A 15316-nucleotide genomic window follows, 5' to 3' on the forward strand; every position below is an offset into this window, starting at 1 on the left:
GGTGCTTAAATAACGATTTACTTGATGAGATTGAGATTTTCATTTTTTTTTTTCAGTCCCTGGGTCAATTCATGTTAAGTCTGTCTCATGTAGACTTGTAGATCGTCAATCGGGCGATTCGAGACGGGACGATTGAGAGTTCTTCTTTTGGGGGATCGATTGCTTGTAATCCGTTCTGATGCGCAGCATAGTCGATATTTGCGTTTGATGAGATCTTTCTCGAACGACCAAGAGAAATGAGACATGGTTTGCTCCTGCATTGACCAGGACCTAGTTACTTTCAGGAGTTTTTCAAGGGCCCGGAAACAAATGAATATTATGTGTATTTCTATTTGACTTCGAAACAAAGAGTATGCTTTTAGTCGCGGTCTGCGCGACAGATTTTCCGGGATTAATGCCCTCTATCAGGTATCCATGCAACGCCAGTTATCCCAATTTAGTGGCCGTACGCCTTTCACACCTCCTGAATAACCCAGTCTAACGAAAAAAAATCAATGTAATATGGGCAACCAAACAAATCAGAAAAGGAGAAACGAAAGGAAAAGATCTAGACCAGATCTCTCATCACGATGATGTTATTCTCCTTCCAAACCGAGCCCGACCTGCCCGTCCTGGGCGGTTCAGGCGTCGTCCAGCCTTCCTCGCTCCGCCGCAGTATTGCCTGCGCATCTTCCGGATGCAGCATGACAGAGAGTCGTGGGGGGTGGTTTCGCTCGACCAGTCCCTCATCTCCGGGCGCCCGCGAGAATCGGTTGTTGACGATCGCCGAGTGCCGCTGCGGATCGGCCGTACTGTTGTTCGGTAGCGGTTCGTTCTCGGAAAGGAGCACAATCTCTACTGGCGAATCGTAGATCTTGGGGACCTTGAAGTATTTGTAGAGCGCGTTTAGGGCGGGGACGGAAAGGCCGTGGACGACTATGGAGAAGAAAACGAGCCAGTAGACGACTGGTGGTAACTGTTAGATACTGAGAGGACCACATTGGTTATTATGTATGGCAGAGATCGTTTCTTACCCGGCGTCAAGGCGGCTGTTAGATGATTTATCTCCGCGTCGCTCGTACCAGGATGAGGGAACAATCGCTTCGCAAATTCCACGTAGGCAATTGCTCCGATTCCTAAGAGCTGGTAAGCATGAGCTGAGATAACCCAATGAAGGAGGGGACCTACCGATAGGCCCAAAATATCCCATAAACAAAGCCTCCTTCCAATCATGGCAAACCCTCTTCAGAAGTGGGTGCGCAAGGAGTACCGCTGGAATACGACGGAATGCGAGAATCATGAAGCCTAGGCCTATAAGCCTGAGAACCGTGATTCCAGTCTCTTGCGGCATTTGGAATGTGCCCCAGGGCATGACTGCACCGAGGAACATGAATGCGCCAAAATTCAGCAGCGTCTCGATCCCGGGGTTGAAGGAATCATGGCGCAATTCGGTCTCGGCAAGATACTTGCCGTCCCAGTTCAGCGCGTTGCCTGCTATAAAGCAGGCCATGGTTTCGTCTGAGCCAACGCAGCCACAGGTTCCAACGACGAATAACTGTATCCAATCTGTCAGCCCTGTCAACAATGTCCGAGATGCAATTTACTTACGCCAATGGCTGTTGGGAAAAGCAAAAAGCTTTCATTGTCGACCCATTTCCTATGTCGAGATCAGAGACAGCTCTGATGACTGGTCAAGAGCGTCCTCTTACCTCCTCAAAGCGAAGTTCAAAAGCTTTCGACACCCGTACCCGACAAGCGCACCGTATCCAAAACCCATCAAAACCATATATATCACGCCTTCTACACCCCAGTGCTTCAACGCTGTGCCAATGCCACCCCCGAACCTTCCCACATCCGAACTACTTAACAGATCTGGAACCCCTCTGGCCAGATCGAACTCCGCCAGGGAAACCGTATTGTCTGGTGTCTCTGCATACCGCAAGAGCGCAACTGCAAGTAGCAGAAACGGAAAGCCAACACCATCATTGCCTCCCGCTTCCGCGGATATAAATTCACGGAGGGGCCGGCGTACATAATTGTCGGCGAACGGACCTTTCGCGATGCCCTGGGATAGGACGGGATCTATGCATACTACACAAGCCCCGATGACCAATGAGGAAAGCTGTGTCGCAGATATCAGTAATGATCTCATATTTCCGACTCTGTTGTGACATACGAAAGTAAGATTAGGAATTAAGAGCATGATGCAGGCTGCTGTGACGAGCCACATAATTATCATCACTGGCAACAAGCATATCATCATCTCAAGGAATCGCTGCTTGAGATATTTTCCGGGCAGCTCGTAGCCCGCCTTGACGAGTTGAACTCCGATAACCAAGCGGCTAAGTCCCTAGAGCGCATAACATCAGTTCACAAGTGCTTTCGCGATTGCAGAATGGTGGATTAGGCGGAGGGAAACATACATATGCGATGTCACTTTGTGCATCTTTGTCCGCTCCCCAATCAGCCACATTGATAAACTTTACCGCCTCTGGCCCGATTATAATACCCAGAACAAAAGCAGGCACTGTTGTGTCCATCAGTATGCGTAGGCTTCAATGGGAAGCAAAAATATCTACTCACACACTTCTCCCAGATACCAACGTTGCTTGACCTTGAGTGATACAAATCCGCATATCAGCATAAAAAGACCTACGATCAACATCAGTTAGTCCGAGCAGCATTTGACTAGGATACGATCCCTCGTACCTAGCACTGAAAGAACGATATTGAGATTGGTCACTTCGAGAACTGGTCGTAACATCCTGAGTCGACTGAACCGGGATCCCAGGCACTGCAGCTCCAACGATTAAGCCCTAGGGGGGCATAGGGAGATGATGTTACAAATCAAGCAAGTCCCATTCCGGGGTAGAGATAAGACGTAGTCGCCAAGAGGCCAAGAAGGCTTGTCGCCGAGCTTGATTTAAGTCAATTGAATCAGGCCTTAAGGAACCACGTCATCGAATCTCAAAGCCGGAGAGGTGACAGAAGACTGAACCAACATGTTGAAGGGCTGGACTTGCAGCTCGTTGCGCCGGGTCCCGCAGGGGTATGTGGCACGAATGAAAGGAATGCTACGGAGTAAGCAAGGATGAAGTGATATGTTCTGTCCCTCCTGATTGTCCCCCCCTTGGGCGTATCGACAAGATACCTTGGTGGGTCCTAGCTGTGCCCTTGCAGAAGCTTGCGTACCGGCGCGGAATTCGATATGTGGGCGTTCATTGGGCAATAACGGTAGCAGCCGTTCACAAGTGCCAAACTCCAAGAGCGACAGATTGGTTAGCTAACGTCATTAGGAATTGGGGTGATGGGGCTGCTGACAATTCGTGGAAAAGGATCTGAGGGGGGATGATAGAATAGCGTGCTGATAGTCCATACCGATCCCGAGAGCTCGGGTCAGAACAGGGGTATCGCCGATGTCATAAGAAAAGCTTGATTGCACGACTTCTGCTCCCACGGGGGCAAAAAAAAAATCTTAACGGGAATGAATCTCATTTGGAGCGATCTGCTTCGGACGAAGGGCCCTGTCAGGTTGCTCTCCGCCTCCAGTCCTTCTTGCCCGAATCCAGCCATTTTTGGCTATTCGAGAGCACAGCACCTCGGTCTTTGGCGCGAAAGGCGTCTAACACAGGAAGCTGAAACACCAAAAGACCATTCCATACGAGCTGGTTAGCGCCCCTTATGCATGGGTCTTGTCATCCCTTTGTTGTTGGTCGGCGCAAAGAGGTAGCTGGCATCGCAGGTGCGGACCGTGGGTTCAACGGTCCGTCTGATTCTGACATGATTCGTGAGGATTTATTTTTCGGTTACCTCCTTGAAACGGTGAAGTCTGAGCCTCGATGGATCAGCGTGAACTGTGAACAGGTGGCAGCCAACTGCCAGCCATCGTAAGGAGTGTGTACGAGTACGTGCGTCGTCAACGCGCTGAACGTATAGCCAAATTTGGATGATGTGTCTCACCGGCGGGCGACGATCTGCAGATTAGCGGCGCTTAACCCACCGGCTCGGCTGCTCCCAATAATCGGCCCCGCCAGATCTACGCAGTGCTGCGCCTTGTAGGCCTGGACCCGAAAAGGGAGTGGAAAGCGTTCGCGTTCTCTTGGGCAGAGTCTGTCGATATCACTTGTCAGATTACCGCTGCGTTGTCGTGCATTTTCTACTAAATTCGTCATATTTTCCTGCTCGCGAGATGGCGACTTTCGCTCTGCGAAGCGCAGGTACTCCACTTCTTGAGTCGTCTCGAGACCAGATATCGTTCTTAAATACTAAGGTATCCCAATGGAAAGTTCGAGTTTTAGTGTGAGTTCGGTACCCCTATTATAGAAATGTAGACATGCAGACACCAACCAGCTTGCATGCATCGCCATAAAAAGTGCAAATGCAGTGTACTAACTTCAATATCAAGATAAAATATCTAAGCCTCTCAGATCGACGTACTGAGATACTAAGCCACTCAGTAGATTGAGACCAGCCTCGAAGTCATCATTCCAGTACAACAGACAGCTATTCTTTAAGCTGCATCCGTTTCACGTTTATCTGGTATTTCTGACGTTTCTTTGGTGATGTCGCACTGAACATAGGCCACGCTGACAAAGTGCACTATCTGCTTGATACACAGCTCGAATCCTGCTTTTTCTATGGTCCACTGCGTAGCCCGTATATTTCTGAGTAGACAAGGAATAATAGCATTGCAGAACAGAGGATTGGTATAAAGTCGGATTTTGTACGGAGTACTCCGTACTACCCAACATTCTATTTTCGTCCAACGGCTAATGATCTGGTGCATTCCGAATTTACACATTCCTTGTCACGGAGTTAGCGAGAGAGACCCCAAGAGCAACAAATTATACTAATAAGCATGAGTATTACGTAGGTGCACTAAACATAGCCACCAACTCACATTACCCTAACATTCTTTTGCATAGATAAGTCTAGATCCCCCTCCAGGGCCCCCTCTGTTCAAGCTCTGGAATTGGTAGGAAAAATAACAAACTCTGCTGCTGCTATACTATCGAATGCCCGTTTTTGATTCTCCGTACGATGCAAACTGGAATGTGTGTCCCAAGAGAATGTCGAACCAAATGGACGTCGAGGCCTGGAAAGGAATTGATCTTTGAGCATTTCTAGAAAGGTCAGAAGTCGAGGAGGGATCGGCATTCGAGACGCACTTGAGCTGGGATGGGATTTAACTGGGAGTCCCTGCATGAAGGGGCCATCTGCGGGGAAGTTACACTTCTCTTAGTTCCTGCAGTCTATGCTTGCCGTGTCCACTGACAAACTAGCTCATAGATCTAGATCTATTAGAGTCTATGATGAAGTGGGGTCATTCTGACTCTGAAAGTGTACAAAGGGCACCAACATACTTCTTCTCAAAAGAAAAAGAGGCGATTTCATAGACAACGGCCGGGCTGGGTCTCATAGTCGAGCCGCTTATCAGAGGAGCTGCGGAGTTGCTGTACTGTCTGGTCCATAAAGTTAACAGGGGCAGCGTGTGCCCAAAGTAGTGGCAACAGAGACTGATCACAGGACCCAAATGCACCTCTGGTTAACAATGATAATAGTCGGGTCCATTCCCACCGCCCGCGCGGACTCCTCCAGCCGGTCCCATGTCTCGAAGAGAAGGGCAACGAGGGAGAATATTGGGAAGAGAAATGTATCATTGTGAGGCCAGAAACGGAGGCCGAGAGGAATCACAGAGTCTTCGTACCTCGGATGTAAGTTTGTATAAATATAAGGCCAGATGTGGCATTATATTGGATCATTTAACCCTCGTTGCGAACTGACATATGGCCTCGCAGGTTTTGTTTACAAATTGGGTATGCGACTGGTACCAGTCCTGCGGGAAATCCCCGGTCGATTGCAAGCCAGGAAATAATCGACGGAGATGTGTTATCGAAGGATTCCTAAAGCCGAATCAATCATGGCCCGCTAAGCCGCTCACTTTCGGGCACGAGGCGGAAGCCAAGTCCGCCAAGTAACGGTACTTTAGGCAAAATTGCCAGCTGCTTTTCTTTCAACCAACACAGTCTGGGGAGCAGAACTTGGAGATTCGATCAGTGAAAATTCACAGGCCGAAAATCATACTCCATGGTTCTTTAGGCTAAGTTTCGATCTTGCGTGTGCCAGTGTCTTGTGTATTCTGAACACAATGTTGTCAGGGTTCTCCACGCTTCGACTCTGGCGTTGCCATCCATTGCTGAACGTCACTCTGTCATACAGATACCACTGTGGTCTTCGGAATATCCCGACGATGTGTATTTCGCAATGCTCGAGTTTTCACGCCATATCATGCGCTTAACCCTTTGGCAGGCAAGCGCTCTAGCACAGCTGCGGACAAAATCCGAGCATCCGGGGAGGACGAGAGGGGGTTTTCTGGAGACCCCACATGGAAATTCCCCGCATATGGCTCAGGGGCCAGGGTCGTGCAGGCATGTTCCGAATCTCCCCATGTCAAAGCATCAGCTCCGTCGAAGCTAGAACAAAAACGAAACGCTATTCCTTTCAGGTCCGGGACATGGAGTAGCTATGTTCCTGGCTTATCCAACTTGCTACCCTGTTGTCCAGGGTCCGGGATACAGTTTCCAATAACTCCCTTCACTTTTAATCCAGCTGGGTTTGGAAATTACGAGGGGATACTTTAGCCATATCACACTGTCACTCGTATTCTGCAGTTGCAACTTTATTCCGACATGCAGCGAACAGACAGTTGCGAGGATGACGGCACAGCTTGGCTGGTATTCAGGCTAAATATCTGTTATATCAAATCTCGAATTGGTTTGTCAACAACGGATATTCTCCAGTCCGCCTCCAAAGTGGGGATTGACCTAGTCACCTTCTGGATTTGGACCAGGATGACCGGGGCCCCGAGGGCCTGCTGCAGCTTTGTCCGCCAAGTTAATTGAATATAAAAGGGTACCAGTTGCGCTTCTCATGGCTTCGAGAAAAAAAGCACACGGTCTAGCAATCTGCTACGATGGCTACCCTTGGGTCAATTCTCGCCGTTGTGGCGGCCCTGGCGCCGACTGCTTTGGCCCAGGCCAACACGTCGTACGTGAACTACTCCGTCCAGGCCCAGCCTGACCTGACGCCTCAGACGGTTGCTACCATTGATCTTTCCTTCCCGGATTGCGAAAATGGACCGCTCAGCAAGAACCTCGTGTGCGACAAGTCGGCGGACTACCAGGCTCGAGCGGCTGCGCTCATCTCGGCCTTCACCCTGGAGGAGTTGATCAACAACACGGGGAACACGGCCCCGGGGGTTCCCCGACTGGGTCTCCCCAGCTATCAAGTGTGGAGTGAATCGCTGCATGGATTGGACCGGGCCAATTTCACGCCCGAAGGGCCCTACAGCTGGTCGACCTCCTTCCCCATGCCGATTTTGTCAATGGCGGCATTGAACCGTACCCTGATCAACCAGATCGCATCCATTATTTCGACACAGGGTCGCGCGTTCAACAACGCGGGAAGATACGGTCTGGATGTCTACGCTCCCAACATCAACGGTTTCCGGAGTCCGCTCTGGGGCCGTGGGCAGGAGACGCCTGGTGAGGACGCGTTCTACCTGAGTTCGGTCTATACATACGAGTACATCACTGGAATTCAGGGCGGCGTGGATCCAAAGAATCTGAAATTGGCTGCCACGGCGAAGCACTTTGCTGGCTACGACCTGGAGAACTGGGGAGGCCATTCTCGCTTGGGCAACGATCTCACCATCACGCAGCAAGACCTCTCCGAGTACTACACCCCGCAGTTCTTCGTGGCCACACGGTACGCCAAAGTGCGCAGTATCATGTGCTCATATAATGCGGTCAACGGGGTCCCGAGCTGCTCCAATTCCTTCTTCCTGCAGACCCTGCTCCGTGACACATGGAACTTCGTCGAGGACGGCTATGTATCTTCCGACTGCGATGCGGTGTACAACGTCTTCAACCCTCACATGTACTCCCTGAACCAATCCGCAGCCGCAGCCGATTCTCTCAGAGCGGGCACCGACATCGACTGCGGCACAACCTACCAGTACTACCTGAACGAGTCGGTCGCCGAAGGCTATGTGTCTCGCGGCGACATCGAACTTGGCGTCAAGCGCCTCTACTCGAACCTGGTTCGCCTGGGCTACTTCGACGGCAACGGCAGCGCATACAGAGATCTCACCTGGGACGACGTGCTCACCACCGACGCGTGGAACATCTCGTACGAGGCCGCAGTGGAGGGAATCACCCTGCTCAAGAACGACGGAACCCTGCCACTGAACAAGCTCGTCCGCAGCGTCGCGCTCATCGGACCCTGGGCGAACGCCACGACCCAGATGCAGGGCAACTACTTCGGACCGGCCCCGTACCTGATCAGTCCGCTGGAGGCGTTCCAGAAGTCTCAGCTGAAGGTGAACTACGCCTTCGGCACCAACATCTCATCCGACTCGACCGAGAACTTCGCCGAGGCCATCGCCGCCGCGAAGAGATCCGACGCGATCATCTTCGCTGGAGGCATCGACAACACCATCGAGGCCGAGGGCATGGACCGCATGAACCTCACCTGGCCGGGCAACCAGCTCGACCTGATCCGCCAGCTGAGCGAGCTCCGCAAGCCCCTGATCGTCCTCCAGATGGGCGGCGGACAGGTCGACTCCTCGTCGCTCAAGGCCAACCCGCACGTCAATTCGCTGATCTGGGGCGGCTACCCCGGCCAGTCCGGAGGACAGGCCCTCTTCGACATCATCACGGGCAAGCGTGCCCCCGCAGGCCGTCTCACCACGACGCAGTACCCGGCCGAATACGCGAACCAGTTCCCGGCCACGGACATGAACCTGCGTCCGGGCGGAAAGAACCCGGGCCAGACGTACATGTGGTACACGGGGAAACCAGTGTACGAGTTCGGCCATGGCCTGTTCTACACCAACTTCCACATCTCCCCCTCTGACCCTAACAATCACCTCCACAAGAGAGGAGGACAGAAATACAACATCGCAACCCTCCTCTCCCTACCGCACCCTGAGACCTCATACATCGAACAACTCCCCTTCCTCAACTTCACCGTCAAGGTGACCAACACCGGCCCCCGCCCCTCCCCGTACACAGCCATGCTCTTCGCCAGCACCAGGAACGCCGGCCCGGCCCCTTACCCGAACAAATGGCTCGTCGGGTTCGACCGCCTCCCGACGCTGAAACCGGGCGAGTCCACGACGATGACGATCCCCGTGGCGATCGGGAGCGTGACCCGCGTCGACGAGCTGGGTAACAGGGTGCTCTACCCGGGTGAGTACGAGCTGGCGCTGAACAATGAGCGGGATGCGGTGGTGTCGTTTACGCTGGAGGGGGAGGAGGCGGTGCTGGCGAAGTGGCCGTTGGAGGCGCAGTTGATTCCGGGGGCGGGGTCGTCGTAGTTGGTGATAGTAGGGCAGGACGTTGGCTGACCAAAAGATGATTGTCTATGTAGCAAAAAGTATCTATTGTATTTAATGCAGCATGTGGGATATATACATGAGCTAACTTGACGAGAGTACGCTAAGTCAGTCTTTGAGCAGGGAGGTAAGGAAGGAAAACAGTAAAGTCTTCAACTGTGGTGCGACTTTTACCCATAAAAAGAAGACTAAAATACCGTATAACCTGCTAAAGCGGAGCACAAAGCAGCAAACACAGCGCATGCATCCATCTGGCCGAGTAAGTAAACATTTTTCATATCGCTTCTTCTACTCTGATAACGATAATAATGCCTATCCTTCATGCCTAGAGGACCTATAGGGAGAGACGATAAAAAAAACCACGAGCCCTTAGATGATAACAGCGCTCTTGTACAGTATGTATGTATCATGAGCATGTAGAATAAGAGGTAGATAGATGGGTACGCCTGAGGGAAAGAAAACTGAAAGATAGATGTAAATATGTACGTCCTTGGAAGATACATGCGGATATAAAGAAATAAGGAAAACAGACCAGAAGTCAACATCACTAAAGAAAACATACACGTTCATGGATTCGCTTTTTGTTGTCACACGGGATGCCGTTCCTTCTTTTAATGTAGCATAGCATCACGGTGAATGGATGGTCTGCTACACCCAGAGATCATTTTATTATTCTTTTTTTCCTTGAAAGGGGAAAAACCACCGGGCCAGCCAGTCAGATCCATGCAAAGCCTGAGATGAACATTATAGCACGGCTTATTGGCACACCTGCCTGAACTTGGAACCCTCGTCACCGGTCAATAACTCCAGCTGCTATAGGTGGTATCACTTTACGCGGTCTTCTTCCAGGCCGAGTGCACACCGATCAAGCTGCTGATCGTACCGAGGATACCGACCAAGCCGTCGTCGATGGGGGCCAGGCTGAGGCCGTAGACGGGGACAGTGATGTCGCACAGGTCAGTGATGAGCTGCGTACGAGCAGTGGCACGGTCCCTATAGAATTAGCGTCAGCCAGTCTATTGGAGCTAGATAGATATTCAAGGAACTGGAAGTGGAGGGGAACTGACTTCTCAATTTTCTTGGCCTCAACAACACCCTCGCCTTCCTTCCGGTCAATCTTCTTCTCCTTCTCCTGCAGTCTCCACAGGGTGTAGGCACCCGCAACGGCACTGCACACCAGACCGGTCAACCACGCACGGTAGGCGTTGGCCTGCAGCTTCTTCACAGTCGCGAGCTTCTTCACGCCGATGGAGTCAATGACGGTGACCGAGTCCAGGAACAGGTAGCCGGCGTAGCCGAGCTGACGTCCGATGGCGAGGGCGCGGAGGACCGGGTCAACGGGACCCTTGTTGTCAAAGGCAACGGCGGCAGCCTTAAGGTTCTCGACGAACTTGCCGATACGGAGGATCTTGCGGGTCAAGGCGAACTGCTTCTTGATGTTCTCGAAGGGGGTGATGGAGGACTGGGGGCGGTTGGTGCGGTAGAGGTACCACGCGAAAAAGCGGGAGAAGTACTGCAGGGTCCGGAGGACCTTGTCACGGCCAACTGGTGGATGTTAGATACCATCATGTCGCTATGTGGGAACTGTGGGATGGCAGCACAAGGCGATGCCCGCTATCGTTCGAGTGGAGAACGAACGTGCCATCCGCTAGAGCAGAGATAGATAGGTGGATAGATCGCAGCGAAGAAAATATGGGTACATACGGGTCGTCGCGACAAACCGCAAGTAGTGTGCCACCGCAGGGTGGTAGACCAGCGCGTTCGCAACCATGTTTGATGCTGTAGCTGTTTTATCGTCTCTGGGTTGATGACCGTGACTCACGGGGTTCCGTTCTTGCTTCTCGCACTGCCGGAGGACGGGGGCAGGAACAGAACAGGCGTGGGGAAGCTTATACTGTGAGTCGATGGAAGAGAAAGATGAAGAAAGATGAAGAAAAAGGGACTGGCCCAGTCCGGCGTTGAGACAGCAAGAAAAGGGGAGAGGATGCGGAGTGTGCGGTGATCGGGGATGTTCCCGTCAGCGGGAAGCGCCGCGATACAGAAGGTCAACCTCGGCTTCGGCGCTTCTGTGGGGAAATCACGCCGTCGGCTGCTTTCCCCGTGATCCTCATGCCCGTCCCCTCTGGCCGTGCTCGACGCTTGTGATCACACCCTCCCCGACACAGACATCTCTCACTCTCCGACTCTATGATATCTCTGGCATCTGCTCCAGACGTGAGGCACTCCTGAAATACAATACAGTCCAGATCCCTCCGCACGAGGCAAGAGACTAAACTAAACAGGTGCCACTCCGTCCGTCCGTCGCCTGCCATCTTGTCAAAAGCCAGCTGTGCGCCCACGACTTGCCGCTATTCTACAAAGGGCGAAGGGCATGTGTTGTCATATGGACCCGTCGCGTCACTTTGGCATAAATGCAGTAGACCGCATTACCCCTCAACACGACTCTCACATACTGCTTTCCTGGATCAGAGGCACTGAGGGCAAGGGAAACGTCACAACGGATCGAATCTAATTAATGTAGATACGGAATAGCTACCTCGAACCCGAGACAGTAAGACAAGATGATAGGTAACATACAAGTACAGCAAGATAGGGGCGTATAACTGACGCAGATCGCATGGGGTGGCGTCTGGTCAGATACCAAGGCACGGGGCACATACGTCTCGTCCGAGTCGGGTCTCCGTTCGGACGGTAACTGCTGCGTAGGGCCTGGTTCCGTCGATCGGGCCCGAAGGGAAACTTTCAACTTATCGTACGGGATGTGGGCCCCCGGGGATCCATCTCTTTTACCGTGCTACTGGGTCAAGCTGGTCTCGCAATGGCTATCCGCTTACTCTGAACCATATACGTGGGGTATCAAATCATCGAAAGCAAAGGCTCTGAGCTGGGGAAAGGGCCGCAGTCAACATACCCTCGGGGTGTTGTAGAAAGGGTCGATTATACTGTGGTCATGACTCCGCCGGTGACCGTCTGCCGTTGGTTCTCCTTGTTGCCCATGGTGGAGGTATCATAGCCATTGGCTTCTAGATAGGCACGGAACTTGGCGTCTTCCTCGGTGATCGTGTCCTATGAAACAAGGATGAGTAAGCTCCTGAACCTGAGAAATAGACCGGCAATCCAGCTCCTACCTGTCCAATATGCGGTAGTAAGAAGTAGGCCATCGCAGCGCTGAGGACGCACAGCGAGCTGGCAACAAAGAAGGGGTCCTGGCCCCTGCGGATATCATTGGGAGCATTCTTCTGGATGATGGGGAAAACGTAGGTTCCGACGAAGGCACCGATCTTTCCCATGGCTGCCGCGATACCGTAGTACTGGCCACGGACGGCAGTAGCACTGGTCTTTGACGCGACCAGTCCGATATTGTCACCGGGACCCAGCTCACCAAGGGACGAGAAGATGCTGTACAGGGAGCGTCAGTCGAAAAAGCGTTCGGGGAAGCAGCAAGGCAATTCATACCCATAGACAACAACAAAGGCAGCCACGTTCTCAGGCATCGACAGCCACTTGTAGCAGCCAGACATGATGAACCCAACACAGGCCTGGACGAGCACTCCAAAAGCCAGTGTATTGCGGGGGCCAATCCAGTCACTGACAAAAGCACCCGCGAGAGAGCCAGGAATGTAGAACAGATTGGCCAGGGTGCCCCAGCCAAGTGCCTTCCACAGGGGAGCGTCTTCTCCTTGGATGGTAGAGATCCACTCGGAGGAGTAGATGTTGAAAGCGTAGACAGAAAAGTTGTAGATAAACCAGATCAGAGAGACAACGGTCTAGCTCAGGTTAGTCATCATCCAGAATAGACCTGAGAAGATCATACCAGGCGCTTCCAGTAGAACCTAGACAACGGTCAGTACCCGTACTGCACGCGATTTCAACGTGCCAGAACTTACTTGACGATCAACCAAACGGGGTATTTGTGCATCCGTTCCCGGTTGAACTCCTCCGGTTCGTCCAGCTTCAGCCGCAGATAGAATAAGCTGAGCGGTGGAATGACACCGAGCCCCAGAGCGACACGCCACGCCGCGCGGAGGTGGTGTTCAGTGAAGATCAGAACCAGGATCATCGGGGCCAGACTCGAGACGACGAAGCCAGCGTCGATCTGGAAGTTGGTGAACATGATAAACCAGCGGTTTCGATGACCCTTCTTGAGCTCGCCAGTGCTCTCTGCTGCCGCGACGGAGCCCGCAGGATATTCGCCGCCAATGCCGATACCGAGGAAGAAACGGTACGCAGTAAGTGCTGCGAAGAGGCCATACTGACTGCCACCGGCGCCGTAGGCACCGGCACTCAATGCTGCGAAAATGATGAGGATAATGGTGGAGATCATCAGCGCCCACTTGCGCGACCAGTGATCGCTGACGACTCCGAAGATGAGCTGGCCAAGGACCGTACCGGCGAAGGCGATTGAAGAGACATTCTGGCTGGCGGGGGACGTCTTGTATGTATCGGGGTAGATTTTCTGCAACAAGGTGTTGACGGGACCGATAACCTAGAAAGATCCATATCAGCTACCGCGAAGGTCATGTTACGCAGAATGGAGCCATTATGCAACATCTGCACAGAGCGCAAGTCGCTTCCATAAAGCGATACGCGTCTTGGGATCCGTGGACCGAACAAATAACAAATACATACCCCATTGAGATAACCGTCGGAGAACAACCCCGCTCCACAAGCAATGGTGGGCCAGCTGCGCTCCCAGCGACTCTTGTAGGTATTTTCAAGGGGAGCGACCTCGAGAGGAACACCCTCGACCGGTGCAGGTGCCTTTTCAACAGCCGCGTCCGGATAGCTGTTTTCATCCTGCTTGGAAGCCATGTCTTTCGACGTCGCAGGAGGTCAAGGGACAAAAAAGAAGGACTCGTGACCGAGGGAGGAAACAGCTACGGCTGTTGTCTGATCAGGACAAGATTAGATCTCGAGAAAGGAGAAAAGAGAGGGAAGAGATGAAGTGAAAGAAGAGATCGGCGGACTTCAGAGAGACGCGCATTTCTGCAACGGTGAAGGCCATGATTAAACTAGTATGTCGGAGCCAGCCGATTCCCAATCTGTCCTCGTAAGGAAAAAAAAGCATAGCAAAAAAGCCGACGTAAGGGAGCATGTGGGCGTTATCAGGCTGGCGAGTGGTGGACCTCGTCGTGCCTGCGAATCGAGATAGGCGCGGAGTTGCCCCGTTCGCCAGATCGAGCCGGGGTAGGGAGCTGAGGTCGTCAGGTGCGTGGTTGTCCTGCTGGGCTTAGCTTCTGCCTGCTAAACCGTTCGGCTTCACCCGTGTCCCGTCAAGCTTCAACCGGCCAACCTCTTAGGGCTCGCTGGGCTCGGCGGCCCCGACTTTGGCGGGTGCAACAATGCAACCTACCCTACTACCATCCCCACGCTCGACATCTTTAATTCCCTTTGTGGCCTGCGTCTTGCGTAAGCAGAGTGAAAGTTTTCTTGCCACTGAACTATGCTCGTTTCATGCAACAATTGTATTCCCTGTAGCTTCGTGGCCGGTAACGAGACACAAAAAAATGTATACCTATACTTCCCTGTGTACAGAGAAGAGAGTTACAGCTAACCACGCCCTGGCCGCCGCCACTGAACATACAAACCAAGAAAATGCGTTAACTGTCTCGCCCCCTCCTTTCCACGGAGTAACTACCACGGTACCTTAAGCCTCCAGCGGGTCCGGGTCGCTGGTTCGCGCGTGTGGTCTCTAGATCCTCGCTCGCCGTCTTCGACCTTCCAAAGCCCCATCCAAGTATTAAACCATCCATGCTCTGTGCAACAGCTCTTATCAGCTATGACGTCGACAGGGGAGGGGTTTTTCCACCCTATATAGACATACTTCTATACGTACCGCATTGGTCTAACCCTTGAGAGGTCCGTCCAAGTTCATCCCTGAAGAGGTTCTAAGTCCCTGCCCGGTACATACATCCATGGATATAAGATGGACTCACCAAG

General features: G+C 52.5%; 6 protein-coding genes across 6 annotated transcripts; 1 reads left to right on the plus strand and 5 right to left on the minus strand.

Moving 5' to 3' along the window:
* Nucleotides 1–547: 547 nt before the first annotated feature.
* Nucleotides 548–2743, minus strand: VTN00DRAFT_4931 (uncharacterized protein; the record flags this gene model as incomplete). The annotated part of the gene is made up of 9 exons (XM_069431408.1): nucleotides 548–945; nucleotides 1014–1115; nucleotides 1168–1534; nucleotides 1588–1636; nucleotides 1689–2101; nucleotides 2156–2329; nucleotides 2403–2506; nucleotides 2563–2631; nucleotides 2689–2743. The coding sequence occupies 9 exons, from the start codon at nucleotides 2741–2743 to the stop codon at nucleotides 548–550; spliced, it is 1731 nt and encodes a 576-aa protein (XP_069290446.1).
* A 2514-nt stretch (nucleotides 2744–5257) lies between these two features.
* Nucleotides 5258–5639, minus strand: VTN00DRAFT_4932 (uncharacterized protein; the record flags this gene model as incomplete). Its single annotated transcript, XM_069431409.1, has 3 exons — nucleotides 5258–5270; nucleotides 5343–5495; nucleotides 5557–5639. 3 exons carry the CDS (start codon nucleotides 5637–5639, stop codon nucleotides 5258–5260), a joined length of 249 nt encoding a protein of 82 aa, XP_069290447.1.
* A 1313-nt stretch (nucleotides 5640–6952) lies between these two features.
* Nucleotides 6953–9358, plus strand: VTN00DRAFT_4933 (uncharacterized protein; the record flags this gene model as incomplete). Its single annotated transcript, XM_069431410.1, has 1 exon — nucleotides 6953–9358. One exon carries the CDS (start codon nucleotides 6953–6955, stop codon nucleotides 9356–9358), a length of 2406 nt encoding a protein of 801 aa, XP_069290448.1.
* A 126-nt stretch (nucleotides 9359–9484) lies between these two features.
* On the minus strand, nucleotides 9485–9946 carry VTN00DRAFT_4934 (uncharacterized protein; the record flags this gene model as incomplete). The annotated part of the gene is made up of 2 exons (XM_069431411.1): nucleotides 9485–9664; nucleotides 9758–9946. The coding sequence occupies 2 exons, from the start codon at nucleotides 9944–9946 to the stop codon at nucleotides 9485–9487; spliced, it is 369 nt and encodes a 122-aa protein (XP_069290449.1).
* A 260-nt stretch (nucleotides 9947–10206) lies between these two features.
* Nucleotides 10207–11147, minus strand: VTN00DRAFT_4935 (uncharacterized protein; the record flags this gene model as incomplete). Its single annotated transcript, XM_069431412.1, has 3 exons — nucleotides 10207–10369; nucleotides 10444–10921; nucleotides 11081–11147. 3 exons carry the CDS (start codon nucleotides 11145–11147, stop codon nucleotides 10207–10209), a joined length of 708 nt encoding a protein of 235 aa, XP_069290450.1.
* Nucleotides 11148–12313: 1166 nt separating this feature from the next.
* Nucleotides 12314–14188, minus strand: VTN00DRAFT_4936 (uncharacterized protein; the record flags this gene model as incomplete). The annotated part of the gene is made up of 6 exons (XM_069431413.1): nucleotides 12314–12442; nucleotides 12505–12775; nucleotides 12833–13143; nucleotides 13191–13209; nucleotides 13264–13862; nucleotides 14006–14188. 6 exons carry the CDS (start codon nucleotides 14186–14188, stop codon nucleotides 12314–12316), a joined length of 1512 nt encoding a protein of 503 aa, XP_069290451.1.
* Between the last annotated feature and the right edge of the window lie 1128 nt (nucleotides 14189–15316).

Source organism: Thermoascus crustaceus, assembly GCF_041956765.1.
Source record: "Thermoascus crustaceus strain CBS 181.67 unplaced genomic scaffold VTN00scaffold_2, whole genome shotgun sequence".
Lineage (NCBI taxonomy): Eukaryota > Fungi > Ascomycota > Eurotiomycetes > Eurotiales > Thermoascaceae > Thermoascus > Thermoascus crustaceus.